Below are 27,593 nucleotides of genomic sequence, written 5' to 3' on the forward strand. Positions count from 1 at the left end.
AATGTTGGAAGGTGAGTGTGACACACTGAAGAGGTAACTGCTTGTTTGACATGAGTCATCGTCACCATAATCTGGATTTTTTTCTTCAGTTACATTGTATGTTGACAATTTCTTTTGCAATTTAACTATCTGAATATCTGATTGTAGCCATGCTGTGTGTTTTTTATTTATGTGTGAATCAAAAAAATGCACATGTAGTGGATCTGTCTATGCATGTAAACACGTTTATGTGCATACACAGACATTCACACTGGGTGTGTGTGTATGTGTGTATATAAAAATGCATGCACACATGAAATGAATAGAAACACAATAACCTTTGCAGTTAATGTAATTTGTAGTTATAATTAATGATTTGTGATTAATTTTGTGTGTTCCATATAAAAATGCACACAAAGTAAATATATAACTATACCCAGAATGGATAGAAATTGAGGTTTTGTACATTTCTTTTACCATTTTGTTCCTACTCATTTTGTATATTGTGTGTGCTGTTGAGAAACATTCAGTTTATTGAATTATTAAATTGTAAGCACATGTACGTAGGCCAGAGCCATCCTTTGGGCAGGGCAGCTGAGGTGGCCACCCTGGGCCCCGCACTTTCTTGACTAAATTATGGCCATAATGGGAGGCCACGTACTGGTTGAGGGCCCAATCCTATCCAACTCTCCAGCCCTGGTGTAGCTGCAGTGCAGCCCCTAGGCAAGAGAACAAATGGTACCTTTCCTTGTGGAGGCCTCCATAATTACCCACCCACCACAGGATGCAGCGCAAACCCCGTTGGCACGGCTACACCAGGGCTAGAAAGTTGGATAGGATTTGACCCTGAGTTGTCTCAGGCCCTCACTCTCCTAGGGCCAACTCTGTATAGCTAAACAGAAGTGTCTGATAAAGCTTTATCGTTATCAGTGAGCCATTATAAATACAAAGTTAACACTGAAAAGTAATATATCAGTACTCCAGTATGTTGGAACAAAGCTAAACCAGCAAGAGATACATTCTGATTAGTATGTCTGTTCCAATATAGTTCAAATTTTAATTTGACATAAAAGTTCTTTATCCGTTCTGGGTTCTCCCCTTTCTTCCTCTTCAACAGAAATTTTTCTGATCAGAAGAAGGTCTGTCCTATACAGGGCACTGAGCCACCTGAATTGAAAATGCCAGCTATAGGTAGTGCCAATTATAAGATATTCTAAATAATCTCATCTAACATAGGTTCAAATCTTGGGCTTCTCAGGTAGCTGGTGCTCTCCTCTCAGTTTGGAGATGGCCGCCAGGCAGAGGAGGCACTACTTGGTAGGTAGATCTAATGTGAGCCCACATCAGGAAGTGTGTCTGCTGGGCTGAGTGGGTCAGCATGAATTTCTTGGCCCTTCCAGGGAAAGGATCTCTGGTGGAAAGTTCTGGGAAAGGCTCTTTTTGGGACCTATGAATTTGACTCAGCATGGATCTCAGCCTACGGCAGGAGGGTCTCGCTGTACCTCCCAGACATGACTGGAAGAGTTTTCTGGTCACATCCAGAAGGAGTTCTGAGGCCCGGGGAGGCCGTGCATGGCCTCAGGAGGCTTGCTGGAAAAGCACTTCAGGTTTTGGGTGAAAACTGCCTTTCTGAGACCTCCAGAAGTCCTTTGTGCAGGCCTCAGAACTCCTTCCCGATTCAACCAGAAGGCACTTTTGGTTGCGTCCAGGAGGGTCTTGAGGCCCTCCCTATGGATTCCATTCTCCACAGTTTCAGTATCTGTGGGGGGTCCAGGGACGGATCCCCCCACAGATGCCGAGGGCCCACCTGAAAAGTAATACCTCCATTGATGCTGGGGATCCATTCCTGGAAAGCTTGGTGCTGTCTGAAGTAGTGCTATAGAGATATTTCTTTCTGGCGAGTAAGATAAGGTTACAGCCCAAATTTTACTGAACGCAAAGGGCTTACTTCTGAGTAAAATAAATAACACAGTTTCCAAACATTTCTAGTTATAAGACCTGTCGGTGGAGGAAAGGGGTGCGGATTGGCCTTGCCCTACCCAGAATTCACAGCTTTCATTGGCTACCATGGCTATCAGATTGTAGCAAGTTGGCGCTAAATGAGTTGGTATTATGAGGAGGTTTTTCCTGAACTAATAATAATAATAATAATAATACAGGTATTTCTATACCGCCTTTCTTGGTCCTCAGATTTCTCCTCGGACTTTATTCAAGGCGATTTACATAGGCAGGCAATTTAAATCCCTGTAGGGATTTTTACAATTTGAAAGGTTCTATCTTTCAAGAAACCACAACAACAACCACATCTAGTTAGTACATGGGCACCTCCCACAACACCATTTAGTGCTGACTGGTGACTCCGGTCACCCACTTCAGTGACCTGATTCTGCATTTGGTAGCTTAATGCGTTCATAGGCTGAGCTTAGTGCGTTAGCCTGTGGAAGGGTTTTGCAGGTGGTCTCTGGCATTTATACTTAGGACATTTTCAGGTAGTAGGTGCTGGTTCCAGCCTCAGAGAGCCACTGGCAGTCAGAGTAGGATGTACTGGATCAGATGAACCAAGGGTCTAACTGGATATAAGGCAGCTTTCCATGTTATCTTCTAGAGACTGACATTAGGCCACAGACTGTCCACACAAGAGATCTGCAGGTGATGACCCTTGAGAAGAATCTCTTGCTTTAAGCTGACGTGTCGGATTTATCTCAAGTCACGCTCAGCATCGAGAATGAAGGTTGTTACTTAAAAAAACAACAACAACTATATGAAAGGCATATATAATGCTATCAGGGCTGGACCACCTCTGTGTAGTTATATTCTCATGGATGTGCAACCTCTTGAAGTCAATACATCAGATTTGTTTTTACAACAATTTTCAGAACCAGGGTTTGGCAATGAAGGGTGGTCTGTTCTTTTAAAGCAAATACTTAAATGAATGCTTACATTTAGAGCCAAGTAGCTTACATAAGATGCTTCATCGAAGCTGCATTTGCATGCATCTCCCCCCCCCCCCGCCGCCGCCGCTTTTTAGTGGAAGTTCTTGTGTGGTGCAGGAGTGTACCGCTTTAAGCCTAGGTTCCATATACTGTAAATGAGGTGATAAATATGTGTCCACTATACACTCTTGTTCTTGTCTATTATTTAGATAGTACCCTTCTTCCAGGGTGATAAACTTGATGCTCCCACCTCTTTTTATGCTTACAAAATCCCTGAAAACCTGAGAATGAGTCCGTGGCCCAAAGTTCTCCATAGCTTCATGGCTGTGCCACTTTGGACTGGAGATCTGAATGTGGGTTTTTCAAATAGAGGAGCAGTCAAAGAGGACAGTGCCTTATCAGTGGTGCCCCCCCCCCAACCTTCCACAGAGGGTTGGTGGTTTTCCCTCTCTCCTGGCTTTTTCCAAAGGTCCTAAAGGGCCACCTGTTCAGGTTAGTTTTTAGTGGGTGAGTAGGTGCTGCAAGGGGTTGTGGTGATGCTGTTGTTCGGCTGGCTTATTGATTCCATTGGTTTGCTTCTCTTGGTCTCATTTATGTAAAAACAAACAGAACCCCTCTGTCCTTTTCTTTTAACCATTTCAGTGTTTTAAAACTGGTATTTTTGTTAGCCACCTTTTGGCGTGGTGATAAAGTAGGATGTATAACCAAAGCTAAACAAATGTCACTGTCCCTGTATATAGAAAACTAGCATGTTGGAAGGGGGACTTTTAGCCTGATCTTCTCCCTTATGCACTAGTTTTATGTGGGCAGGTATCTGTGTAGCTGTGTAGAGAAGATGTGGGTGATTAGAGTGAAAGTTTGAGCTGTGGTGAAAGAAAGGACAAGGTTTCATGTTTAGTTCTCCTACCACATCCTTTTTCATGCTTAGAATTTATCAGGCTAAGGTTGCAGTCCTATCTACACTTAGCTGGGAGTAAGTCCCAATGAACGTTAATGGGGCTTACTTTGGGCAGAGGATTGTACTGGAAACTGTATCTGCAAGCAAGGCAGTTGTGTTGGTCCTGTGCCTTGTATCCGTGTTCATCTCTTTGCTATACTGCCTCTCAGCCCACATGTACAATTGATTGAGGTATGGGTAGGGAGTGACAGTATTTTAGTCCTGCTCTGATGTTGTCTCTTGCTGAAGCTTAAGTGCCTGCAAGGCAGGGCCTTTCCTACAGTGGACCCCCCACCTTTGGAACTTTCTCTCATTGGAGGTTTGCATTACTCTTTTCCTCCTGAGCTACGAGGGAACATAAAATTCCATCTCTTCCGTAATGCTTGATGGTTGTGGGGCTTAATTGTTATGTGACTTATATATTTCCATTGTGTTTATTCTTACTGTGGTTTCACTATGGGTTGTATCTGTGTTGAAATCAGGGGGACTTAATTAATCACAATGACAGCCCTACATTTTGGTATTATTTTGGTTTTAATTATGTTCTTAGCTATTTTGGGATGACTTTATATGGGGAAAAATATGCCTTTAAAAAATGGACTCTTGGAAAAAATGGATGCTTGAATTAATTACTAGAGTAGTGTAATCGCCCACACAAACTCTAACTTCTCGTATCTTCTTTTATGAATTTAGTCATAGTGTTGAGCAGAGACCATGAGCTATAAACAGTTGAATGTATATACCTGGCATCTGTGTTCATGTTGTTCCGATGGTGTAGGGCAGGGGTGTCAAACATAAGGCCCGTGGGCCAGATGCGGTCCCTAGAAGCTCTGTATTTCGACCCCAGGCCCTCCCAGCCCTCCCATGAGCTGCTGAGCTGTGCTGAGGTGTCACTGCTGAAAGGGCAGCTCACGTAATAACAGGGCTCTCCCATATCTTGACAGTACAATCAAGATTTGTGTATTTTTTCTTATATTGTTTGTGACTAATGAATTCTTAAGAGATAAAAAAAGTGCGTATTTCTGGTCACGACCTGCTTCATGCCATCACGTCCAGCCTGTAGCAGGCGTCATGAATTCTGTTCGGCCCACTGTATGAAAAGAGTTTGACACCCCTAGTTTAGGGTGTGTATTGACACACATTTCCTTGGCCTTTGAGGAGTGTATATTGTGTGTTTTATAACAAGGATCTTACTTCCTGGATGCTTTTGAAGCATGAGGAATTTCCTTGTAGCTTCTCTCACTAGTTCTGGCTCTTACTGCATTCAGCTCCTGTCTTGTCCCACCTGTGTACCTTTTCTGATTTGTGGTACTCAGGTTGGTTAAAAACCCACCATCGTAATGTTGTCTGGTTTCTGTTCCACCAGCTCCTGAAACTTGTGACGGTTGCCTTAAAAACATGCGTAGCTCAGTCCGCATTTGTCTATTTTTTGTCGCTTCTTCGTGAGTGATTTTTCAGAAATCTATTTCTGGGTCGGCCCCTTGTCTGCTTGCTAAAACAAGAGCAGCTGTCAAACTGCAGTGGAGACCCACTTGCCGGGTCACCAGGGACGTGAAGGCAGTTGGTGGGTTGGTTCCACCGGCTATCCTTCTCTCTGCCCAGTAGTATTTACCATCTGTGTTTGCGTGACTTTGTATATATAGAACAGTTAATCTTAGATGTGTTAAAGCAGGGAAGGTTCAAACGGGTAGCAGTGTTTTTCCCTAAAGTGGTGTTTTATGGCTGAGCTCAAGAGAGCTACTTCCGTCTTTGATATGGCTTTTTATTCCAAGACCACAGAGAGTTTGCATGCGACACCTTGTCACTGGCCTTTTGCACTGCAGGCACACGCTGCTGGATCACAAAATGCTCTTCAACCCTTCCTTGGCTTCAGTGGCTTGTCCAGCAGCTGGAGGAAGCTGCTTTATGCGAGAGGCCAAGTCCTGAGTCACCCTGAGCGTTGGATCTTATAGTGTGGCTCTTTGGAACCAGGACTGTGTTGGTGGCAATTATTTTTCATTTAAAGGGTGTGATTTAAAAGTAGAAATGACCTGTCATCACCCCTATACTGTAGGAAGGCTGTTGGTGAACCTAGATGCATCGATACACGAGTGATGGTCACTTCCCAGTAGCCAAGATTATTCCTCTTGCCTCAGCCCCAGAATTTGCCCCCCTACACAAGTGCTTGAGTTATGTGGTTCCTAATGTAATAAACCTCCAGTTTCCGCTAGTTATGCCCCCCATAGTACAGGTTGGGCATCCCTTATCCAAAGTGCTTGAGACCGGTATTGGATTTTTCCATTACTGGTTGGATACTGGGTTTTTTTCTGAATACTTGCACACGTAATGAGAGATCTTGGGGATGGGGCCCAAGTCTAATCACAGAATTCATTTATGTTTCACGTACCCCTTATCCTCATAGCCTTTTATACAATATTTTTAATAATTTGTGCATGAAACAAGGTGTGTGTTTGAAACACTATTTGTGATTTTATTTCTTCAGGCAAAAATGTAAAAAAAAAAGTCATATTGGTGCTCAAAAAGTTCCATATTTCAGAATTCTGGGTAAGAGATGCCCAACCTGTAGTACTTTTTAACTAGTAGTTGAAAATTAGTACAGCTAGTGGGAAGAGGTCCTTCACCCCACTACCATGGTGACTACATGGCACTTCCACTCCTGTCCTGATGTCTCTGGAAGTGGAGATGGGGGAGTGGTATGGTGGACACCAATAGGCAAGATGTGACTGAGAAGCTGCCTTGCCCTTCTGAAAGGGCCTGTTTTGGGGAAGGATGAGACAGATCAGAACTCCAACATTAGGGCAAGCAGCCTGCTTCTGTGCACTTCTGTTGCCTACTTGCAAAAGTGGTACCCACTCAAGATGAGACTTGGAAAAGTCCTGCTCCATAACCATCTCAAAACACTCACAAAGGGCCCAGCCTCTTTCTGACGCTTTTGAAAATGGAACACTGGGGAGGAGAGATGGGATTAAGCCTGCAGGTAGAAATCCACACCTAGAGACTTCGAGGGGGTTGCTTCAGCTGATCTGCTCTGCAGTCCTTACGCCCACATTGGGCACAGGGGACCTTTGTGCATGACTTCTGCAGTAATGCTCTGAGTGCCTTTGTCGAAAGCCGCATTATCTTGCTTGCATATATGTTTGGAAAATTGGTGCTAAACAGGACATAACCTTGTACCTGGCCTTACTAGGTCAGTTTGGCAGATGGAAAATCTTTCTGGTTGTCTCTACTCTTTCATAATCCCCAAACCCAAACTTCAGCTGGCGCAAAATGTGCTAAGTCAGAGGTTCTCAAAATGTGGGTCATGGCCCTCAGGGAGGTCTCAAGGAGATTACAAAGCTCTGAAGAACTAGGTTCAATCCCTGGCATCTTCAGGAAGGTTCTGAGGAAGACCCCCCCCCTCTGAAACCCCAGAAAGCCAGTGTTAGTAAGTGTAGGCAACACCGAGCTAGATGGGCCAATTGTCTTATTCCAGGGGTTCTCAAAATGTGGGTCACAACTGATGAGGATGAATTAACATTTTCAGGGTTGCAGGAACATAATATTTGAGAACCCCTAAGCAACTGTAAGGCGTTTTCTCATATCCATCAACCCTTTTGAGTCAATTTTTGAGCCATCTGTGATGCGCGGAAATTTGTGTGCGCACATCTGCTGGTTTGTTTTCTCTGCCGCTGTTGTTCCACGACAAGTCTGCTTTGGGGTCATGCCAAGTCCATGACTTCTGAGTCTCTTTGTTATTTCTGTTGTTGCCATAACATTCTGGTGGGTTTTGCTGAAAACATCTGCCCAGGGATCTAAGGTAAACCATTCTGTGCAACAAGGAGGTAGAAAGTCTAACAAGAGATCTTGCATAAACAAATAATTAAATTGGAACTTGTAAATGGGACATTGGGGAGGAGAGATGAGATTATATGAAATTGACATGTATACTGACATATAATTGACATAAATTAAAATATATGAAATTGACATATATTTGTACATTGTTATAGGCTAGGGTGAGAGAGGCATAACTGGAAAATAAGGATAGATAAGAGTGGGGTTTTTTGTAGTTCCAGTGTATTTTTGATGTGCCATGTGCAGATTTGAGGTGTGTTTGGATGAGTCCAGAGACTGCACAGTTGTAACTATAGTCTGCGGTAAACACCAGGCTAAGCATCATGGAAGACAAAAATGAAATCCCCCAGCTCTTGGGACATGCACTGTGTCCTGGTTTCAAACCAGCCAGAATTGGCTGTGGAATCGAAGCTGACTCTACCCAGAATGTCAACATAAATTCAAAATAAAATAAACTTGGACTTGAACCCCAGGTTCAGATCCAGAGAACTGGTGCAGCGTAATGACCAAGAGACGGAGCTGTGGATTGAGCTTTCCCTTGGTTTGAATTCTACCTGTGCCATGAACCCATGAGGAAGCCTTAGAAAAAACGGCCCTCTTGGCTTCAGTTCCCTGACTGTGATATGGGGATAATAAAACACTCTTGCCTTACAAGGATGTTGCAACTGTTGGGCAGGTGCTTTGAATACCCAGAAAGGGCTGTAAAATTGCCAAGTATAGTAGCTGTTGTGTTTTATATTGAAATTCTAGTTAGATTAAGCCATGATCAGTCAGTTTGGACATCGTGGTCAATCCTGGCTTGTTCTAAACCACAATAGAAAGTAGAATTCTACTTCCCATCCATCACATGTTGAGGAGAAGGGGACCTGAACAATGATGGGTATCATTTAAGATATAGTAGAATATGTCTGTGGATGCCTGATCTCTCCCCCCCCATCATGAGATGATCACCCATACTGATTTTTATGCTCAGTAGGCCTGGATTTTTTTCTTTGCATGGATAAATGTCCTTGTAATTCACCTTTCACCAATTAGCCCAAGGGGGTTATGAGTTATATCTAGCTACAAACGCAGGTAAAAATTTTCCATAGCTATGGAATGTAGCTATATTTTAAGCATAATGTCCAAAACAAATTGCAAAACACACACACCCATTCAGCTGGCTTCAGAATTCTGGGGCGTGCTATATTTTAAAGCCATTCCTATGAGCCTTGAATAATTCATTGTGGAAAGAAACTAGTGAAGGCCAATTTACATTTTTTTTTTGGGTTCTGCTTTCTGCCAGTGGTACTAGCAAAAAGATTTACACACATGGCAGTGTGGCAGTTTGTGACTGGCTGTGTAGGTGTGTGTGTGGAAAGACACCTCTGCAAATATAAAAATTACAGCACCCTGGGGTGCCGTCACGTGTCTAGCACCCCAGGCCCTAGTTTGCTTCAAGGTAGGGGAGAGCTGGTATGGAAGAGCGTCTCCATTTATCCCAATGGAGAGCCCCAATCTGCACCCTTGCTCTGTTGAAAACGGGAGTGTCCAAGCACGCATCAGAGCTCAGATCAGCTCCTCCTGTCTCCATTTTAGAAGTTGCCACCCATCACTAATTGTGGCTACAGTTCACAAATGGGTGTTTTTTTTAAAATCATGATTGGCGTCTTGCTTTTGCACTGGGAGAGATCAGGCAAAATCACTCTGGGACTTCCACCCTCCACCTTGAGAACCTTAATAACAGATGCAGGTGGACCATTGGGAATCCTGTTCCTTCCTCCTGCAACCAAGCAGCATATTGCACCAGCTAGGAAATGTGAGCAGCATTTTATCTCTCTTGCTGCTTTTTTTTAAACCGTCCAGGTCTGAAGGTTAAAAACTAGAGAAGTAGAAAGAAATTCACATCTGCCTTGATCTTATAAGGAAAAAGAGGATCTTCTCTTTGTTTCACCTGATCTCTAAGGCACCAGTTTGCTTGTTATCTGGTTCCTATATTGTTGATTTCATGCAAAGGTTGCTGCTATTGATTCACCTTCAGCTCTTTGGGTATTCAAACTCACTTGCTGATCTAAGACATACCCAGCGCAAAAGTGGGACTTGTGTCGCCGTGGATTCATTGCAGCTCCATTGCGATACTGTGTGGCCATATCCACCAGGGATCCACTGCTTTTATGGTTCCGGTACAGTGGCAGTAGAGGGCTTCTTTTGGACCTGGTCTGACCAACTTACTTGGCACTCTGGGGCAGCCAAATCAATAGAAGCACATTCTGGAGTTTTTAAAAATGGCAACCAGTCAGTGATGTAGGATTTCCAGAAAACTTTCCCCAGTTTTTGTCCTAAATTGACCTGGGATCTGGTGTTGTTGTGTTCAATATGTGCCTTACAGACACATGCTGGATATGCTTTTTATAAAAACTCGGGCAGAAAAAGTTAATTTCTGCTTTGAAACAACCCATTTTGACTGGCAATTGTATGTTTTCGCTGTCTTTAATTTTAATTTTATGTAACGGTGCATTACTAGAAAGGGAACATTTTCTACCCTTTGTTGGTACTATCAGAGTGGAAATGAACCCTTGAAGGACACGTTAAAGTCTTTAGCATAATGTTTATGCAGTTAATGCTGTTGACTTTGTGTTATTTTTATGTATGTAAAGAGTGGTGGCTTAAAATTAACATCATTTTTTGTTATTTTTTAATAACAGATAGTTGACCCTACCTTAGTAGAAATGGGCAAGAATCTTAATGAGGCCATGAAGATGCTTGAAGACAATCAAAGGTAACTGCCAGTAGTCCCCTGCAAGAATGCCCAAAGCAATGGAGGGATACTGCTGGTTAGTAGCATAGCTACGGGGGGCAGTGCAGTAAGTATTGCAAGTGCTGCAATGCGCCCTGTAAGTGATCCCTCCCCCTCACAGTGGCTCCACTTAATGGTGAGTAGAGCACAGTGGGGCACCTGCAATACTTACCATGCATTCTTCCCCATAGCTATTCTGCTAACTTTTCTATGCAACGTGGTACTGCCACGCTGTGGCCAGAGTGACCCAGTTCAGGTGTGGTAGGTGAGAAGCAGAGGACCAGAGAGTGGAGGAACAGGCAAGGATGGGCCAGGGTTACAGTCAGACCATGGGCCTGAGGCAGAAGGTGGCAGTTGGGGCAAGTCTGGGGTCGAGTCCCAAGGGCATCAGTCAGGCAAGTCATCTTCACGATTCTGACTTGTTGCTCAAACGGGCAAGCTGACCTAGAGGCAAGTGTTTTATAGAACCCAGAAGTCCAGAGACCATATCAGGCTGAGCTCAGCCGACAGGGCTACACCCAGCATCGCACCCCAAAGGGCACTCTTTGATCCATGAGGTTTCAATTCCTTCAGTTTGCTGGTAGGCCAGGATGTGGGTGACTCTAAACATAAAGTGCTAGAGGTCGTCCACACTGACCTGCACAGATTGACCAGCAGTGTTCAGGTCTTCCTATCCCACACACCCAGCCTCCCCTTTAATTATGGGCATTCCACTAGTTAATAATGGCTCACTGTGTTCATACATGACTGATCCACAATGTAAATCTTAGCATCCCATTACGTTTTTCCCCTACCAGCTTCCTTTCTTTGATCCAATGTGAGCATTTATGTGTGTTCAGTTTTCCGCTTTTGGTTACAGTTGGTGTATGTTACAAATAATGTCTCCCACCTGTTCTTTTTACAAGAAAATTCAAGTTTCAAAAATGCAAATGAGAAGCACGTTAAGCTGTGGTGAGCAAAACCTCTTATCAACACAAAGGCAAACTGATCAGAACTAAGTTGGTGGTCACCCAATGCCTTGTGGAACAGTCATGCCTTTTCCTAATGGTGAAATGGGGCCAAGTGAGCCCCACTGGGGAGATCATTCCAAAGCCATGATGCCACAATGGAAAAGACACTGTTTCCTTTACAGCCCAATCCTGATAAGTTCTGGCACAGTGAGGCCGCATGGCCTCAGCTGTATCCAGTGCCACATGGCACAGATCCGAAGAGCCCCATGTAGGGCTTTCAGGCCCAGGATGGGGGATAGGATCTGGCAGCAGCCTCTGCTGTTGTCTCTGCCCCCCTCCCAGGCTTGAACCCTTGCCCAGTTTTACCCCTTCCCTTTGCCCTGGAATGCCAGGTGCCACATGGCGGCGTACTTCCTGCTGATAGCTCAGAGGGCTCCCCTGACCAGTGCAGAGGCCCAGCACTCACCCGCACTGGCCCCCACGCCGGTGCCTCCCTCCTTCTGGCCACTGCAAAGTGCTTTACGGCACTTTTGCAACAACCCCCAGACGGTCCATGGGAGAATGGCACTGATCAGGGGTTGAATGGGACCATTAACTTCACGAATGTCAGTGCTTTTTCCTTTGTAGTGGGAATTCTGTGACATTCAGCAGAAGGTCAACCTATAAGCAGTTTACCTTGTTATGTTCAAACTAGGAAAGCAGAGGAGGAAAATGAAAAGAAGTATGCAAGGAAGGATCTCCCTGGACCACTTCAAGGGAGGTGGGTAACTTGATTGAGGGTCAAGATTTTTCCTACCTCTTGTCAATTATTTTTTTAAGGCTTGGTCTCTCTAGATGTTGGGGCCCAATCTCAGTGGAAGGGGAGAGGTCACCATTCGGTGCCTTCCATGCAGAGGTTCAGTTTTCAGCATTTGAAACTGAATTTGATTATGCTGTCCTCTGGGAAGGTTTGTGAGGCTTGCAGCCCCCTCTGTGGGCTTCCTCATTGCTACAAATAGCTCCATTTGGTGACCAGAGCCCACTTCCGGTTTTCAATTGACTTCAGCCATGGGTCTGATGGAGCAGAAAGTGGCATTGTACATTTGATGTACTGCCATGATGGCACTTTATCCAAGGTGCTCTCATGTGCTCGGTGAGCACCTGCACCTCTGTCTGAAAAAAAAGACCTGTTGTTTGTTTCTTTTGGTGCTGTCCAGTCGTATGGAACAAGAATTTCTAACCTGCCATTTAACCAACTCGCCCCCCCTCCTGCCAGTTAAGTCCACAGCAAATTACATGTTTTTGTGGATCAAGCCTCTCATGATGAGAAGAAGCTACCAATGGTGTCTCTCCCCCCACCGTCTTTCAAATACTTTAAGTGAGTTGTTGTATAACATTACTAGAATGTAGTAATATATGTTATAATTTTGGAGTTTAGGGTTCAATTTGTTTAATGGCCTGCTGTTTATAGCAAGCTACTCACACGACCAAATATTCATAAGGGCTTCATGCATTAAAATGTCTAATTTATTATTATTATTTTGTCTCTAGTGGACAAGATATGGTGAGCATTCTCCAGTTAGTACAGAACCTGATGCACGGAGATGAGGAGGAGGAATCCTTGCAGTCTTATCGGTAATCATTTATTTATTTAATAGATTTGTATTCCACCTTTCTCCCCGAAGTGCACCCAAGGCGGTAATCATTGAATTGGTGGTGTTCTTTCCAACAGTGGTGTCTTGGCCAGATATCCCTACAGGTTCTCCCCCTAGTTTTTCACTGTTGGTTTTTTATCCAAAGGTATCTTGAATGCCTTGGAATTCATCCACTTCTTCCAACCTGTTTTACTTTGTGTAATGCAAGAGACCACATGCCCTGATCCATGTAAACCATTAAGGCATATCTGCCTACTTGCAAGTAAATGCACATGCGTGCCTCAGCTTTGCTTTCCATAGGGCTCAATTCATTTTCCTTGTCAGTTGGGGGGGGGGGGGCTTCCTTCTTGAGTGTTTTGGAAGGCCTGCATTCAACAGATTGGGACCGTTCTGGTGGTTTTGCGTTCCGGCCTGCCCTTCAAAGTGGACTGAGGCACGCTTTCTTCTCCTAAGTAAACATACACATGCAGCTCAGTTTCACTTTCTGTAGAACTCAATACATTTTCCTAGTCAGCTGTGTACGTCGTGACCCACAGTTTAGGAAACACGGATTTAACCAAATCCAGTTGCGTTAAAACTAGATTCACCTTCGCCCAACGTCTCCCCAGAATGCATCACAATGCATTCTCTTCCTGGTCACAATACATTCTGGGGCAACCCTGAGTGAAAGGAGGAGCCTCTGTGTGATCAGGTAGGACTGCAAGCAGCTCTCACGATCAGGTAGGACTGCCTGTGATCAGGTAGGACTGCTGTGAAAACACAGCAGTTTCACTGCACAAAGGTAGGCTGAACTATTTTTGGCTGTTTTCTCCAAGCGAAATAACCAGATATGCCCCAGAACAAAATGTACTTGATCGTTCCTTTGCTATCTTTATTATTCTCCATTTTTTGTAGTAACTCAAAGGTGTTTCTGGTTTGCAGACTTCAGAATGTTGGAGAGCAGGGTCATATGGCTCTACTAGGCCATAGCCTGGCTGCATATATTTCAGTGCTGGACAGAGAGCGGTTGCGAAAACTGACAACGCGGATCCTTTCTGATACTTCCCTGTGGCTCTGCAGACTCTTCAGGTTGGTAAAATATATTCTGCCTTGTAAACTGTTTCTGTGTACCAGCAACAGTAAAAAAAAAAAAATATTGGATCAACTGGCATCCGGAGATGGTTTAATGTGATTGTTGTAAGTTGTGGAACAGATGGCACTTGCACACCATATGTCTCTCTATACCAGGTTGTTCTTGAAAACAGCGTACTTGTCAATTATATACCAGTCATAAAACTGGCAGAATAAGGAAGTTTACAGCAGTTTGTTTGCCAGGATACAGCATTTCTCTGTGACTTTGTGCAGATTTCTTTCTCGGGGTTGTAATGATTATTTTTTACTTCCTGTGCACGAGTTTATGTGAGGAAAACTCATCTTTCTTAGTAGTCTGCCATTACGTGGCAACTTGTCAAAACACTGACATTCTAAAAAGTAACCTTTTTTTCCCTTTCATATGAAAGAGGGTGAATAATAGAAATGTATTGTCGTAGGAACTAATCCCAGGGCCCCTTCTCAATGCAGGGTTACTGCTTGCAAGGGGAACCAGCCCACTTGCAGTCTAGACCAGTGGTTCTCAAACTTTTTAGCACCAGGACCCACTTCTTAGATTGACAATCTGTTGGAACCTACTGGAAGTGATGTCATTAACCTGAAATTGATGTCATGGCCGGAAGTGACATCATCAAGCAGGAATTTTTTTAGTATCCTCATATGACACCATCTAAGTTTGGGTGCAATCCTAACCAACTTTCCAGCACCGAGGTAAGGGCAATGCAAAGATTCCCTTACCTTGAGGAGGTCTCCGTGACTGCTACCCAACTGCAGGATGCAGCGCATGCCCCACTAGCACAGCTATGCCAGTGCTGGAAAGTTGATAAGGTTTGGGCCTCAAGTAAATTGTTTACAATAAGTAAACATTATTTAAAATAAAGAACCCTCCTAGCCCTTTCAAGCAGTCGATGGTCTGTTTTAAAACATTCCCCAAACAACCCTGAAGGCTGTAATCCTTTCTACGATTACATGGGAGTAAGCCCCATTAACCGTCATTGTTAAAAGGATATACATGATAGCCTATTAAAAGTACAGATCTGTAATATTTTCCCGAATGCAGTCACATGACATAGCAGCATCAAGTCTAATATTGGCTCCTGACCCAGAGTCTGAGAAACGCTGGTCTAGACATCACGGGCCGCACAGGCATGGAGGAGGCTGTCGTAGGAGTCTGCCACTTAATAATAATACAGTAATAATAATACAGGTATTTATATACCGCCTTCCTAGGTCCTCAGATTTGTCCTCAGACTTTATTCAAGGCGGTTTACATAGGCAGGCTAATTTAAATCCCCGTAGGGATTTTTACAATTGAAAGAAAGCTCTATCTTTCAAGAGCTACAACAATTCAGATGTTTCGTTCTGATCTGGCCTCCATCCTGGCCTCCATCCTCCCACGCTCAGAGCAGATGGAATAACTCGGCTGGGCTTGTCAGCTGCTTCAAGGTCTTGCCGTTCACCGTGCCGGTGGCCTCCAACTGGCGACCTTCGGATGTTATCTTCAGGCAAACGGAGGCTCAGCCCTCTAGACCAGACCTCCTGCTCTTGGTCCAGGTATTGTCATCACCGACTGACAGTGGCCTTCCAGAGTTACAGGTCCTTCCCAGCTTTACCTGGAGATGTCGGGAGTTACTTCTGCAGGTGTTCTACCACTGAGCCCCAACACTGGCTGCCGGCTGTTTCATTTTGAATAATGCTCAGCACCAAGCACTTCCTGTGTATTCTCTTGTTCTTAGAGAGTCGCTGAAAGGATGAGTGAGTGTTATCTCCTTATTGTGGTTGAGGCCGAGTGGCTTCCCTAAGAGAGAGGTGAGGTTTGAACTGGGAGAGTCCTGATTTTGTTGCTCAGTAGCATAGCTAGAGGGGCAGCGTGGTAAGTACGGCAGGTGCTGCAACACACCTTGTAAGTGGCCCCTCCCACGCGTTGCTAGAGCCATTCAGGGCAGTGACAGCAATACACAGGAAACACCATTTGATTCTGCGAATAACTGTATGTTGCCATCACTGCCCAGGATGCCCACCTTTTTGTGGCTACACTGCTGAGCTTAATCTCTCAGCCACTCTGCTGCAGTCACTCTGCTGTTACAACAGGTTAGAACAGCAGTGGCTCAGAGCTGGGTGCTTTCAGTCATAGCTCTGGAATGATGAAATTTTCCTCCTGCAGTGGTTAGCAAAGCAACATTTTTCTAATTGAGCTTTTGGAAGAGCCAAGAGTCTTTTAACGAGTCTGTTTTTTTATCCTGTTAAGTGCAGGGACAGAAAGGGCCCTCGTAATGGCTTCGTCGTGCAGCGACACAAGCAAGCTGGCTGCTTCTTCTCTGCGAGCTCGTGTTTAATTCATAGCGTCCCTTAACAGGTTTGAAAATGGGTCAGCCTTTTACCACGAAGACGATCGCGAGGGCCTCTTGAAAGTCTGCCGACTGGTGATTCACTCGCGCTACGACGACTACACGACAGAAGGTTTCAACGTGCTATGTGGCCAGCAGCCAGTGATATACATCAGTTCTGCAGCCAGAGCAGGCTTGGGCCAGTTCCTCTGCAACCAGGTAGAGTCAGAGTGGTGAGGTCGTATCTGTACGTGCAACTTTTCTCACTTTAGTTCATTGTTTCCCAAACTGTGAGCCATGGCTCCCCGCGTAGCCGTGGAATTCAACCAGGAGAGCTGCAGAATCCTTGCAAAAAAACCTACAGTGTACAGGATTGTAGCCAGGATGGGGAACCGCAGCCAGTGGCCCAGTAGGTCAAGGGAGCTGCAAGTCGAGAAGGTTTGGGAGCCATCGCTTTAGTGTGACTTGTTTAAAAAGAAATTATTCAGTCACTTCTCACCATACGCAAATTCACAACCCCTAAAATGGACAAACCTGTAAACGAGCAAGTGAAAGCAGAATTACAGACTATATCTTTCTCCCTGCAGCTGGGCCTCCCCCTTTCCTGTATGTGCCGAGTGCCTTGCAACACCATGTTTGGCTCTCAGCATCAGATGGTAAGTTTTTAGCAAGACAGATGGGGCGTTGCCTGATGAACAAGCAAAGCTGCTTAACGCTGAGTCAGGCTCTGGGTCCAGTCGGAGACCTTTCCCGGTCCTGTTCTCTGAGAACCTTGTGGGGTGGGATTGAACCAGGGACCTTGGGCAAGTAGAACAGGAGTCGTATCACATGGCCACAGCCTTATCGGTTTGCATGCACAAATACCTTTTCCTGTGTTTGGTGACAGGATGTTGCTTTATTGGAGAGATTGATTAAGGAGGACATTGAGTCTGGAAAGCTGCCAATCTTGCTTGTGGCTAATGCTGGTAGGTGTGTTTCTCCAGTATCGCTTGTGGCTTCATTTCCTCCTCCCCAGCCGACTTCCCCATCCTCGGCCGAGCCTTGTAACTCTCATTATAAATAAATCAGAGTCCTGCAGCAAAATATCGCAGTATGTGCATTGTTCTGTCAGTCCCACTGCACTCTGGCTTGCATCAGAGAAAACATGCCCTGGATCATGCCGTGAAGCTGGGTTGAAATCTTCATTATTGATTAGGCAGCCTTCCCTTTTTCTCTCTTCCTTTATCTTCCTATTTCAAATCTTCCCAGTTCTGTACATCTTCCCAGTCTGTTCTCTCCCTGCCCCAACACACACTGCCTTTAAAATGAATTTTCAGGTTTTAACTTCATAGTGCAATGTTGACACTGAATATTAAAAAATAAAAGTAGGGGGAGTGGAACCTCTCTAGGAATCTTTACACACACACACACACACACACACACACACACACACACACACACACACTCTTTAACCCTTTAACACCCCATAAAACAAAACATAGGAGGGGGACTGCCTCCTTTGTGGTTTTTGTATTTAAAAGTTCCTAGCCTCTGCAAATCTTTGGAGTTCAGTAAGACCCCAGAAGCCTCCATCTTGTTTGTGGATGTTCAACTCTGGCTGCAATCCAGTTGGTCTGCATGACCTGAGTTTGCTAATGGGGAGGATAATCATTAACTAGTCAGCTGCCAGTATTCTAGAGCTGTAGTCTTATGCACACCGTACCTGAAGTCCCATTGGAATCGGTAGGATTTACTTCTGAGTAGACACGCATAGGTTTGCACTGTAAGTTAACTCTGTACTGTTGTGCTGAGGCCACCTTGAGGCGCAGACCTGTGTCTGGGCTGTACCACTCCAGACTGTGGATGGGGTTGGAGTTTATATGGTAGAAGTAAACTCCAAAAAACCCTTCTAACTCAGTGGTGCTCAAACTTGCGCCCAGAATGCGGTCCCCGTCCATCATCCTAGCGTTCTGCTCGGGCACCGCATGACATCCTCCTCTTTTGGAGGACAGGAATGCTCTGGGCAGTCACGTCGCCTGTCCAGTGTCCCAGAAGGCCACGCAACAGGACATCTGGGCAGACTTGACTGCCCAGAGCATCCCTGTCCTCCTATAGAGGAGGACATCATGTGGCACCTGAGCTGAACCAAAAGGACTGCCCACTGGGTGGACAGATCCACGCCAACACCGGATCCGGCCCCTGGGCCTGGGTTTGCTAGCCCTGCTCTAGCTCATGAAATTTAGAAAAATCTCCTTTTAAATGAAATCTGGGTTTTGTGTTTGCAGTGGGGAGGGAGGGATAGCATGGACCCTGACACTTGGCTGAGTTAAACCGGTTCACAGGCAAGAGCATTGACTGATTTCTCTCCCCCTCGTTCGATGCAGGGACGCCTGGAGCAGGGCATACAGACAAGCTTGGGCGGCTAAAGGAACTCTGTGAGCAGCACAGCATGTGGCTACATGTTGAAGGGTACGACCCAGTGATTAGAATGATCTTGCTTTTCGCATTAAGTGGAGTCGCTATGTGTGATAGCAGTCTGCAAAAGTGAATAAAATGCGCGTGCAAAGGGATGCAGCGAGGCCTTTCCATTTTGTTTCTTTAGCAGTGCTCCACCCTAAACATCAGTGTTAAGATCTCAGAAGTTTAAAGAGTAAGGGTTTTGTGCTGTTGAGAAGATACTAGTTTACTGGGAAGCCGCTGCAGCAGCTTGCTCAGTTGATGGGCTTCCAGGAAATAAATGTTATGAACAGGAAGTAAGCCCTTATAGACCTTTGGTTTGGTCCAGCAGGGCTATTTTGTGTTCTTGGTGCGCGTTGGGGACTGTGCCCTTGGAAGCACTCCATATCACAATTCCTCTGCTTGTGGAAAGCTTGCACAGTAGTAACCTTTCTGCATATGACACAGAGACATGGACAAGCTCATATGTTCTGGCATGGCGCTCTTGCACTCCCCCCATCAGTCAATCACACACAGTATGGAAGCCTGCTGGGCCCCAAGCACTCATGTGTATTCAGTTCTGCTGTGGTACTGTTGTGTGAACCAAAGATGTGACTCTACTTCTGTTAAGCCAAAGATGTGACTTCTGTTGAGCCAAAGATGTGACTCTACTTCTGTTGAGGTTCCCTCAAAACGCAGTTCTCCTTTTCCCATTCCTCCTTCTCCAGCACACTTATGAACTGAAACTGAGTTATAAAAGTATGGACAGTAAAACCCAGGTACTGGATTGCTAGCAAGTTCAGAAATGGGTTTCTCATTCAGATCTTGGAAATAAATGCCAGTTTCTACTGTCTGTGCAGTGAAAATACATGCATCAAAAAATAGTTCCCAAAATGCTGCATTGTTAGATACTGACAATGGCATCTGTAGCAAAATGTGACCCTTTGGTGGAAAGACAGTTAGTATTTCATCTGTGTTCCTTTTGTTTTTCTCACAGGGTGAATTTGGCCACTCTGGCGTTGGGCTACGTCTCGTCCTCCGTCTTGGTAATTTGGTGTGCTTGCAGGCGTGTGTGTTGACTCTTAAAACGACAGGCATTTTTTTTGTAAAGGCCAAACCTTTAGCATTGAGAAAGTGTGTGGGAGAAGATCCATGAGCTCTGAAGACAAGTGAAAAACTAACAAACGAGTTTTACTTCGAAGGAGGTGTAGAGTGCGCCCTTTCTTCTGTAGTAACATAAGATATAAGTTGAACGCAAGGTTGTTTCAGCCAAACTGTTGAAGTTTTGGTACAATAACATGCTCTGTGGTTGAACTCGGTGCTGGCAGAAGGTGGCCAGAGAACTGTTATAGCATAGTAGCAAAGAGACTTGAGATGTGAACTGGGATTTTCCCAGGTTGGATCTCGCCACCTGCCACTCACTCGTTGTCCTTGGGCAAGCCACACCTCAGCCTCAGATAAAGGGATGTTAGCATCAATTTTAAGGGGTGTTCTTGTAGTGCCTGTCAATTACTGCCTGGATCGGATTCCCTCTTTATGAAGGTGTTTTCATCTTCACTAGACGCTGCCTGTGCCTTCTCCTTAAGAAAGCCCACTTCTTGTTTTGAAATTTAGTTTCTGTGTTCCGAGTTGCCCTGTGTTGTATACTTGTCGTACATTTCTGGGTTTTGGGTGCTCAGAGTTCTTGGTTCTTGAACCCTAGAGCCTCAAGGGACCCCTGTTCGGTAGAACTGCCTCCACCCTGTATGTGCCAGTCCAGGGACACTGAGACCCTCTAGGCTTAATTCTATCCCTTGCAGGCACTGAGTACTTTCTTTAATTTAAAGCCTCAGACCTCAAGTTACTAGTCCTCAATGAGTATTTGGTAGCTTGCTGAACGGCTAGGCAGGATTCTGAACCTTTGTCCCCAACAGACAACGAACAACTTAGTAAAAGGATTTTTACTTTATTAAGTACATATGGTTACATAAAGTTACAAAAGGCAGCAAATACTAGAGGCATGAAACTTCTAGGAAATATCTCAGCATTAAAATAATAAGGCTAACTGGCTATCTCTATTATTCCCTGACTCTCACCTGGGTCAGCTTCTGTTGTAGCTCTTCAGCCCCAGTTACCTATGAGGCCCCATGGCCCTGGTGGGGCAGGATGAGCACCCACCACCTTTCCCACCAAGAGACAAAGACCAAAGAATAAGAGACAAGACACCCCTTTGGGCTTTGTTCTTATACTTCTCATGCTACAGGATGAGGTGACTCTGTCCTTATTTGAACTGACCAATCAGAACTCTTGGGGACAGAATCTTCTCGAAGTGGGGCTGGATGCCAGCCCTCTTAGTTCTCCCCCTCCCCACTGGGGATTCATGGGTGCCTCTCGGTCTGCTGAGGTGCTACATTATCACCTTTCATTGAGTTGTAAATTCCTTGCAGCTAGGATGCAAGCCACTTCTGTGTTACTGGGTTACTTTGGTTCAGACTTTGCCGTGCTACTAGGCCTGAACTGCACATATTCATGACACCCTGCAATAATAAAAACTGCCCTTTCCTCTCGTGTAGGCGGCAACCAAGTGTGACAGCATGACCCTGACGGTGGGGCCCTGGTTGGGTCTCCCAGCAGTCCCCGCGGTGACTCTCTACAGGCACGAGGACCCATCTTTGGTAGGCTCACTCATTTGAATATATCCTTTCAGCCAAATCTTGCATCTCCAAAGAGCTACAATGGGTGTGTGTCGTGCTCACATGTCTTTTGTTGATTTCAGCATCAGTTCTGTGCATACAGTAGCGGGATACTCCGGTAGAACTGCAGCTGACACAGAAGGGAGTGCAGAAGGCTTTGCTTGCACAAAGTGTACAAAATGACACATGACGTTTTTTTCTTTTAATTCTAGTCCTTAGCTGCAGGTCTCACCTCTACTCAGGCGGTGGAGAAGCTTCGTGCTCTGCCATTGTGGCTGTCGTTGCAGTACCTCGGACACGACGGGATCGTGGAGAGAATAAAGCACGCATCTCAGTTGGTAAGGAGGTGGTGATAGTTTGCTTCCCTCTCGCCCTTCAGTTGGACAACTAGGTTTTATTTCCTAAGTACATTGTGAAGCTTTTAATCTGATGAGGGGGCCAAAGTGAAGACTTGTTCTCCGCTGTCCCAAAGGGCAGGGGTTGGATCTAATGGACTTAAGCTGCAGGTAGATTTTAGTTGAATATTAGGAGAAGCTTATTAAAACAGAGCAGTTCAACAATGGAACTACGTAATAACCTAGTGGGTTGGTTTGCAAATCCTCTCTGGATTTTCAGTTAGAAGCGGAACTGCCATTGGTTGGGGTTGTGCTAGCGCTGGACTTCTTGCCTCGAGCAGGAGATTGGAGTAGGTGGCCTACAAAGTCTTCCTCCCACTCTGTGCTCCTGTGATAAAACATGATGCTTGAGGTCTGTGGTCAGTCTGGTACCCAGAGGCATATTCCCTCCGAATGAACCTTTCCTCACCCATGAATCTGTCTAATCCCCTTTTAAAGTCACAGGGTTAGTGGCCATTATTGCATCCTGTAGCCCCTAGTTCTCTAAGCTAGTTGTTCATTGTGTTAACTGCATGTAAATGCATTTCCCAACATTCATTGCACTTGAGGACATACATTGCCGTCTGCTGTCAGAATGGCTCTGATGGCAAATGGGAGTGGTTGCTTACATGGTGCATTTTGGCGCCTGCAGTACTTGCTGCCCTGCCCTCGGGTACGCTACTGTCTCTCTGATATATGGGTGCATGTAGGGCAACCTCCATACTGGTTTCATTCTAGTTTGTCATTCCTTAAATTTATACTTGTGTGAACCGGTGCCTCTAATTAGCCTCTTGTAATTCTTATCTTCTTTTTCCCCCTGCCACTTTCTTTAGAGTCAGCGGCTCCTGGAAAACATGAAAAATCAAGATTTTATTAAGACCTCAGTAAGTAGGTTTTTGTTTGTCATGCAAAAAGCAAGTCCTTTCATATAGCTTGATGCACGTAGCCTAATCTGCCCTGTCAGTTTCGCAACTCACTAGAAATTGGATCATGACCCCCTGGTGGGTTCCAGACCCACAGTTTGAGAACCACTACCTTAGTACATTTTTGACACCATTTCAGCGCAAGATCACGATTGCATAAACCAGAATGTGGCCGATACCCTTTGTGAACAAGAGTGGAATGTGGGCAGTACATGGCGCAAACAATCAGGGAACCTATTAGTGATTTGAACTTGTATGTGGGAGTCTGGGTCTGAAACCCTCAGAGATTGCATGTCCATATAAATCGGGCTGTGAATTCATTGCCTTGGCAAGATCTGGGGGTACTTAGCTGCAGATGTTTTTGTATCTAATCTAATGTCTGGTTTGAATGTTAAACTGACAAACTATAATGATTTTGGCTGTCCCTGGGGAGTTGGACTCTTGGTGTACCATCATAACATGTTGTTGAAATTCCATTTCCAAGGTTGAAGATGAACTTAGCTCTCCTGTGGTGGTCTTTAAGTTTTCCCCAGAGCTTCCACACATAGGTGAGTGGCAGGTAGAGAAAATGCATTATCCTCTCTTGTGTGTGTGTGTGTGTGTTCTGTTCATATCATTTTACAACGGGTGCTTTTCTCATTCCAAATGCGCATTCAGAAGACCTGCAAGAAAATGTCGCACTTCCCTAATCGGATTGCTTTGAGTCATGGCAATCCTACAAAGACTTGGTGAACAGGCATATTTTGCTGCATGGGGGCAGTGCCCACACACTGAGCCGCTTCTATAGTCTGTAAATGACCCCTGTTCTCCCTCCCCCTGGCATGGAAACATCAGGCACAAATATTTTGTACTTACTTTGGAGAACATGAGTCACTAATCATCTACTTTCTTTGTCACGTGAAAAGCAGGTTGTGAAATATCTGCTTTTGTACTTTGCTAGGGCAGGGGTGCCCAAGCGAAGTTATCCTACGGTAGGGGCTGACCTCCTTAGACAAGTTGCTCCTCTCACTTCTCCCAGACAGTGTGAATGAAGAACTCCGAAGAATTGTGGGAGGTTGCCATGTGGCTAGCTCCTTTCCCTGTCTTGCTCTAGGGAATAGGGCTGCCACAAATCTGATCAGTCTGTCACCATCCCAGTGCTTTGTAGCCTGATCTGTTTAACTGATCCTTGCTAAGTAATTAATCAATTTGTTAGGATTCAGTAGTCTCCTTGAATGAATCCTTCAGCAGATAGAAATGATGTATAATGAGTAAAAATGTCAAACATTAGCAAATATTCTGACCAAAAAAAAGTTGCTGTTTGCCAGATAAAATCTGGTGGCAGGCTGAATTTGGCCCCCCCGGGCTGTAATTTGGAGACTCCTAATCTAGACCTTTTGCAGCCTCTGTTTTTGACACCCAGCTGGGCAAAGGGTGTCCTTGGCAGCTGGAATGTCCACTCATTCTAGTCACAAGCAGAGGCTCCTGTACAGAAATACTCTTAACCCATCTCTCGCCTCTCCTCCACACTTCCTCTCTTTTTGCAGTCCACAAGTACAGGCAACAAGTACTCCAAGCCAGTCCACCCCATGAGGCCCCCCTCCCCCTCAGTCAACCTCATAGGTGGGCTAAGCTTGTTCCCAAATTCTTTAATAAGACGTCTAAAGAGCATGTATGTGAAGTATGTAGTTATCATTAGCAACATTCAGCTCCATTTAGCTTTGAATTGGGAGAGTGAGAGAGAGCCCTTGGTGTCTTCAGTCTCTGCTATGTCGATTTCCTAGGCTAAGGTTTGTTTTTCCCTTTCCTTGAATCCAGATCAAAGGCTGCACACTGCGCAAGTGCCTTCGTTAACTGGCAATGAACGAGATGTTTGTGATACCTTTAATCAGTGGGTAGGTATGTGTGTTCTTCACCTCTCCCTAGATGCACCAAACGTGGGTAGATCAGAAGCCCGAGAATAACCGCTGCTACAGTGAAACCCGATCCCACACGAACTCGCCATCAAATAAAAATCAATCCTGTACTTTTGTAATCAAAATGTTGTAGTTATTAGCATTGTATCTTGAGTCTCATTCTGGAGCAGTCACCAAGACCCCTGGATGGGGCTGAACTGGACCACCTCCGGACCAGCCACAGGAGCACTGCTGGGCGACACCAGTCCACGCAGTGGCATAGCTATAGGGGTGAGTACTGCAGGTGCCAAAACATCCTCTCCTCCTCGGCGTTGGAGTTGCTGTTGCTGCCAGGATTGGCTCCGAGATAGTGGAAGAGGCCACTTACACTGCACATTGTAGCATCTGCAGTACTTACCACCCTGCCCCTCCTGTATCTATTCTACGCCATTGAGCTAAATAGACTGATGGTCTAGCACAGCATAAAGGTGGTTTTGTGTGTCCCTGTGACTCATCACTTCTCTGTCTTGTTTCTGCAGCTGGGAGAGCAGCTGGCTCAGTTAGTGCCAGTTAGTGGCGTTGACATCGTAGAGCTGGAAGATGAAGGCACCTGTGTGCGCTTTAGCCCACTGATGACCGCTGCAGGTAACTGGGGGGGGCGTGCGCTCATGTTCATACCATGTATATTTTCTTAACAGTGCAAAGATCGTGCTGTCCTAAAGCTTTCATTAACTAAATTTGGGTTTTGTTTTTGTACAAGTGTGCTGCTGCTTGCTGTGTGTGTGTCAGCATTTCCCAAACTGTGTGTTGGGACCCACCAGTGGCTCAAGAGCCTATTTTTGGAGGGTCACAAAAAGTTGCTGAAACATTTTTAAAAAACCTTTGCTCAGTTGGCGGCAGCGGTTCAGTCTGGATGGAGAGACTGCTCTCATGGCTGGAATGCTAACCTGTAGTATGAGGTCATCTTCATAACCTCCAAATGCAAATGTCACATTTTCTGATTTTTTTCTCTGGTAATTGGCATGCTGGCAGAACACATGTGAACCCAGTTTCAGCCTTTTGTCTGGCCTGGAAGTCCTTAACTGTACATCTTGCTCTCCAGTTCAGCCTTCTGGGTTACCCTGGAACGACTGTAGAGGTTTGGGCGAACAGTCTTTGAACTCTTTTTCTAGGAAGGATCTAACAAATGTGTGCACACAAATAGTATATGTAAGGTCTTTAGCAGCCTAGTCAGTACAGGACCCAAGTTATTATTAATTAATACATTGTTGGCAACCTTCAGTCTCGAAAGACTCTGGTATCGCCCTCTGAAAGGTGGTTCTGGAACAGCGTCTAGTGTGGCTGAAAAGGCCAATTTGGGAGTGACAATCCCTTCCACACTGGGAGCAAGTGCAGTCTGTCCCTGGTCTGTTTGCCTCTATTATTACTACTATTATTATTATTATTAAAATAGTTCTTTTTATATTTTTTTGCTCTAGTAAAGCTATGTGGGTCTTGATAGAGTGTCATTTTAAAAAGTGAATCCTGGTGCTAAAAGTTTGGGAAGCATCACTCTATGTAAATGTTAACTGGAATCAGTGACCATTTTGGCAGTAGATATCACTAGCTTCACACATGCATAGTTTAAAACCCAGAAAGGTGTGGGACTGGGAAACCTCAAGAGCCACCTCCCATATAAACCTGGCTGAGCCTTGAAATTGGGCCAAGGGGGGCCCCTACTCTCTGAACCATCACCATTAGAAATTCAAACAGATGGAGGGGGCATGGCCTCTTCAGAGGTGCCACCGAACTGGAACAGTCTCCCTGATGAGACTTGACTGGCTCCCTTTTTCTATATTCAGGCAGGCTCTGAAAATGTACTTGTTTAGAAGATGCTTTGCTGCTACACCACCCCCATCTCTTTCAGCAGAGTAGGTTGCCAACAGAGTAGGTCGCCAACAGGACAGTATATGTGCTGTACCACGTGCTAACAGATCAAGCCCTTCAGTTTTAGGAACAGAAGTGCAAGATGTTGACCAGTTGGTGGACTGTTTGAAAATGAAGATTCCCGTTCTGATGTGTACGCTGCAATTAAGAGACGAATTTGAGCAAGAGGTGAAAAGAACTGTAGGCTTGTCCTACGTTGAAGATCTCGGCTGGCCTGGCCTCGGTGTTGTACGGTGAGTGTGTTCTGCCTAGATTGTCGTGCAGCATTATGAGAATTTCAGGTTGTCTACAGATGTGTGTGTCTTCAGAGCTGAGCCTGCTATAAGAATTGGGGGCAACTGGTTGTTCTTGTTTCCAGTTTGATTAGACAGAACGTTGATTGGCTGGCCCCTCCAGCAATCACAAAGCCCACTCCTCTTTCCCCCCCATCCGCAGCCAAAATATTTTTGCAATTCCATGAAGTTCACAATTTCTACAGCAAGCGTCCGCCATTCTTCCCCCAACCACACCCCAAACTTAACATGTTTCTTTCAAATTGCTTTTGAAAGGTACGAGGGGCAAAATGAAGGCAGACAGGAAAAAGAAGTGGAGAAGATAAACAGTGGACTTCTAAAAAAGTTAAACGAGCTTGAATCAGATCTGTCATTTTCTTTAGGTAATTAAACGACCTTTAAACCGTTCTTGGGCAGTCAGGGGGTCGGCGAGTCTAGATTTCTGCTTTTTTAAAAATTCCCTCGCCAAACATCAACCATCTAGCGATACCAGTTTCTCTGCAAAACTGGGAAGAAATTTTTTGTCTTTGGCTTTCGGTCCTGAAATCATATTTCATTTTAAATTTTAATGTTTTCTAGAATGTGGCTTTTTTTTTTAACAAGGGATTGGAAGGATGAAGAGACAAGAACATTGTGTTGTGAGTGGGGCAAAGGTCACGTGTGGGGCACTGCTATGTG

At 45.1% G+C, this 27,593-nt stretch overlaps 1 protein-coding gene across 1 annotated transcript in view; it reads left to right on the top strand.

Moving 5' to 3' along the window:
- The window catches only part of PDXDC1 (pyridoxal dependent decarboxylase domain containing 1), a 37,598-nt gene that overhangs the window by 1,160 nt on the left and 8,845 nt on the right, over positions 1–27,593 (top strand). Inside the window, exons 2-18 of the mRNA XM_066640531.1 lie at positions 10,368–10,441; positions 12,104–12,169; positions 12,940–13,023; positions 13,965–14,111; positions 16,489–16,678; positions 17,047–17,115; positions 17,346–17,424; positions 18,823–18,907; positions 19,872–19,920; positions 21,427–21,528; positions 21,759–21,884; positions 22,754–22,804; positions 23,328–23,391; positions 24,641–24,717; positions 25,257–25,362; positions 26,705–26,876; positions 27,192–27,298. Coding sequence (XP_066496628.1) covers positions 10,368–10,441; positions 12,104–12,169; positions 12,940–13,023; positions 13,965–14,111; positions 16,489–16,678; positions 17,047–17,115; positions 17,346–17,424; positions 18,823–18,907; positions 19,872–19,920; positions 21,427–21,528; positions 21,759–21,884; positions 22,754–22,804; positions 23,328–23,391; positions 24,641–24,717; positions 25,257–25,362; positions 26,705–26,876; positions 27,192–27,298 — 1,648 coding nt within the window. The remainder of the gene's footprint in view (positions 1–10,367; positions 10,442–12,103; positions 12,170–12,939; positions 13,024–13,964; positions 14,112–16,488; positions 16,679–17,046; positions 17,116–17,345; positions 17,425–18,822; positions 18,908–19,871; positions 19,921–21,426; positions 21,529–21,758; positions 21,885–22,753; positions 22,805–23,327; positions 23,392–24,640; positions 24,718–25,256; positions 25,363–26,704; positions 26,877–27,191; positions 27,299–27,593) is intronic.

This window comes from Tiliqua scincoides, chromosome 13 (genome assembly GCF_035046505.1).
Source record: "Tiliqua scincoides isolate rTilSci1 chromosome 13, rTilSci1.hap2, whole genome shotgun sequence".
Taxonomy (NCBI): Eukaryota; Metazoa; Chordata; class Lepidosauria; order Squamata; family Scincidae; genus Tiliqua; species Tiliqua scincoides.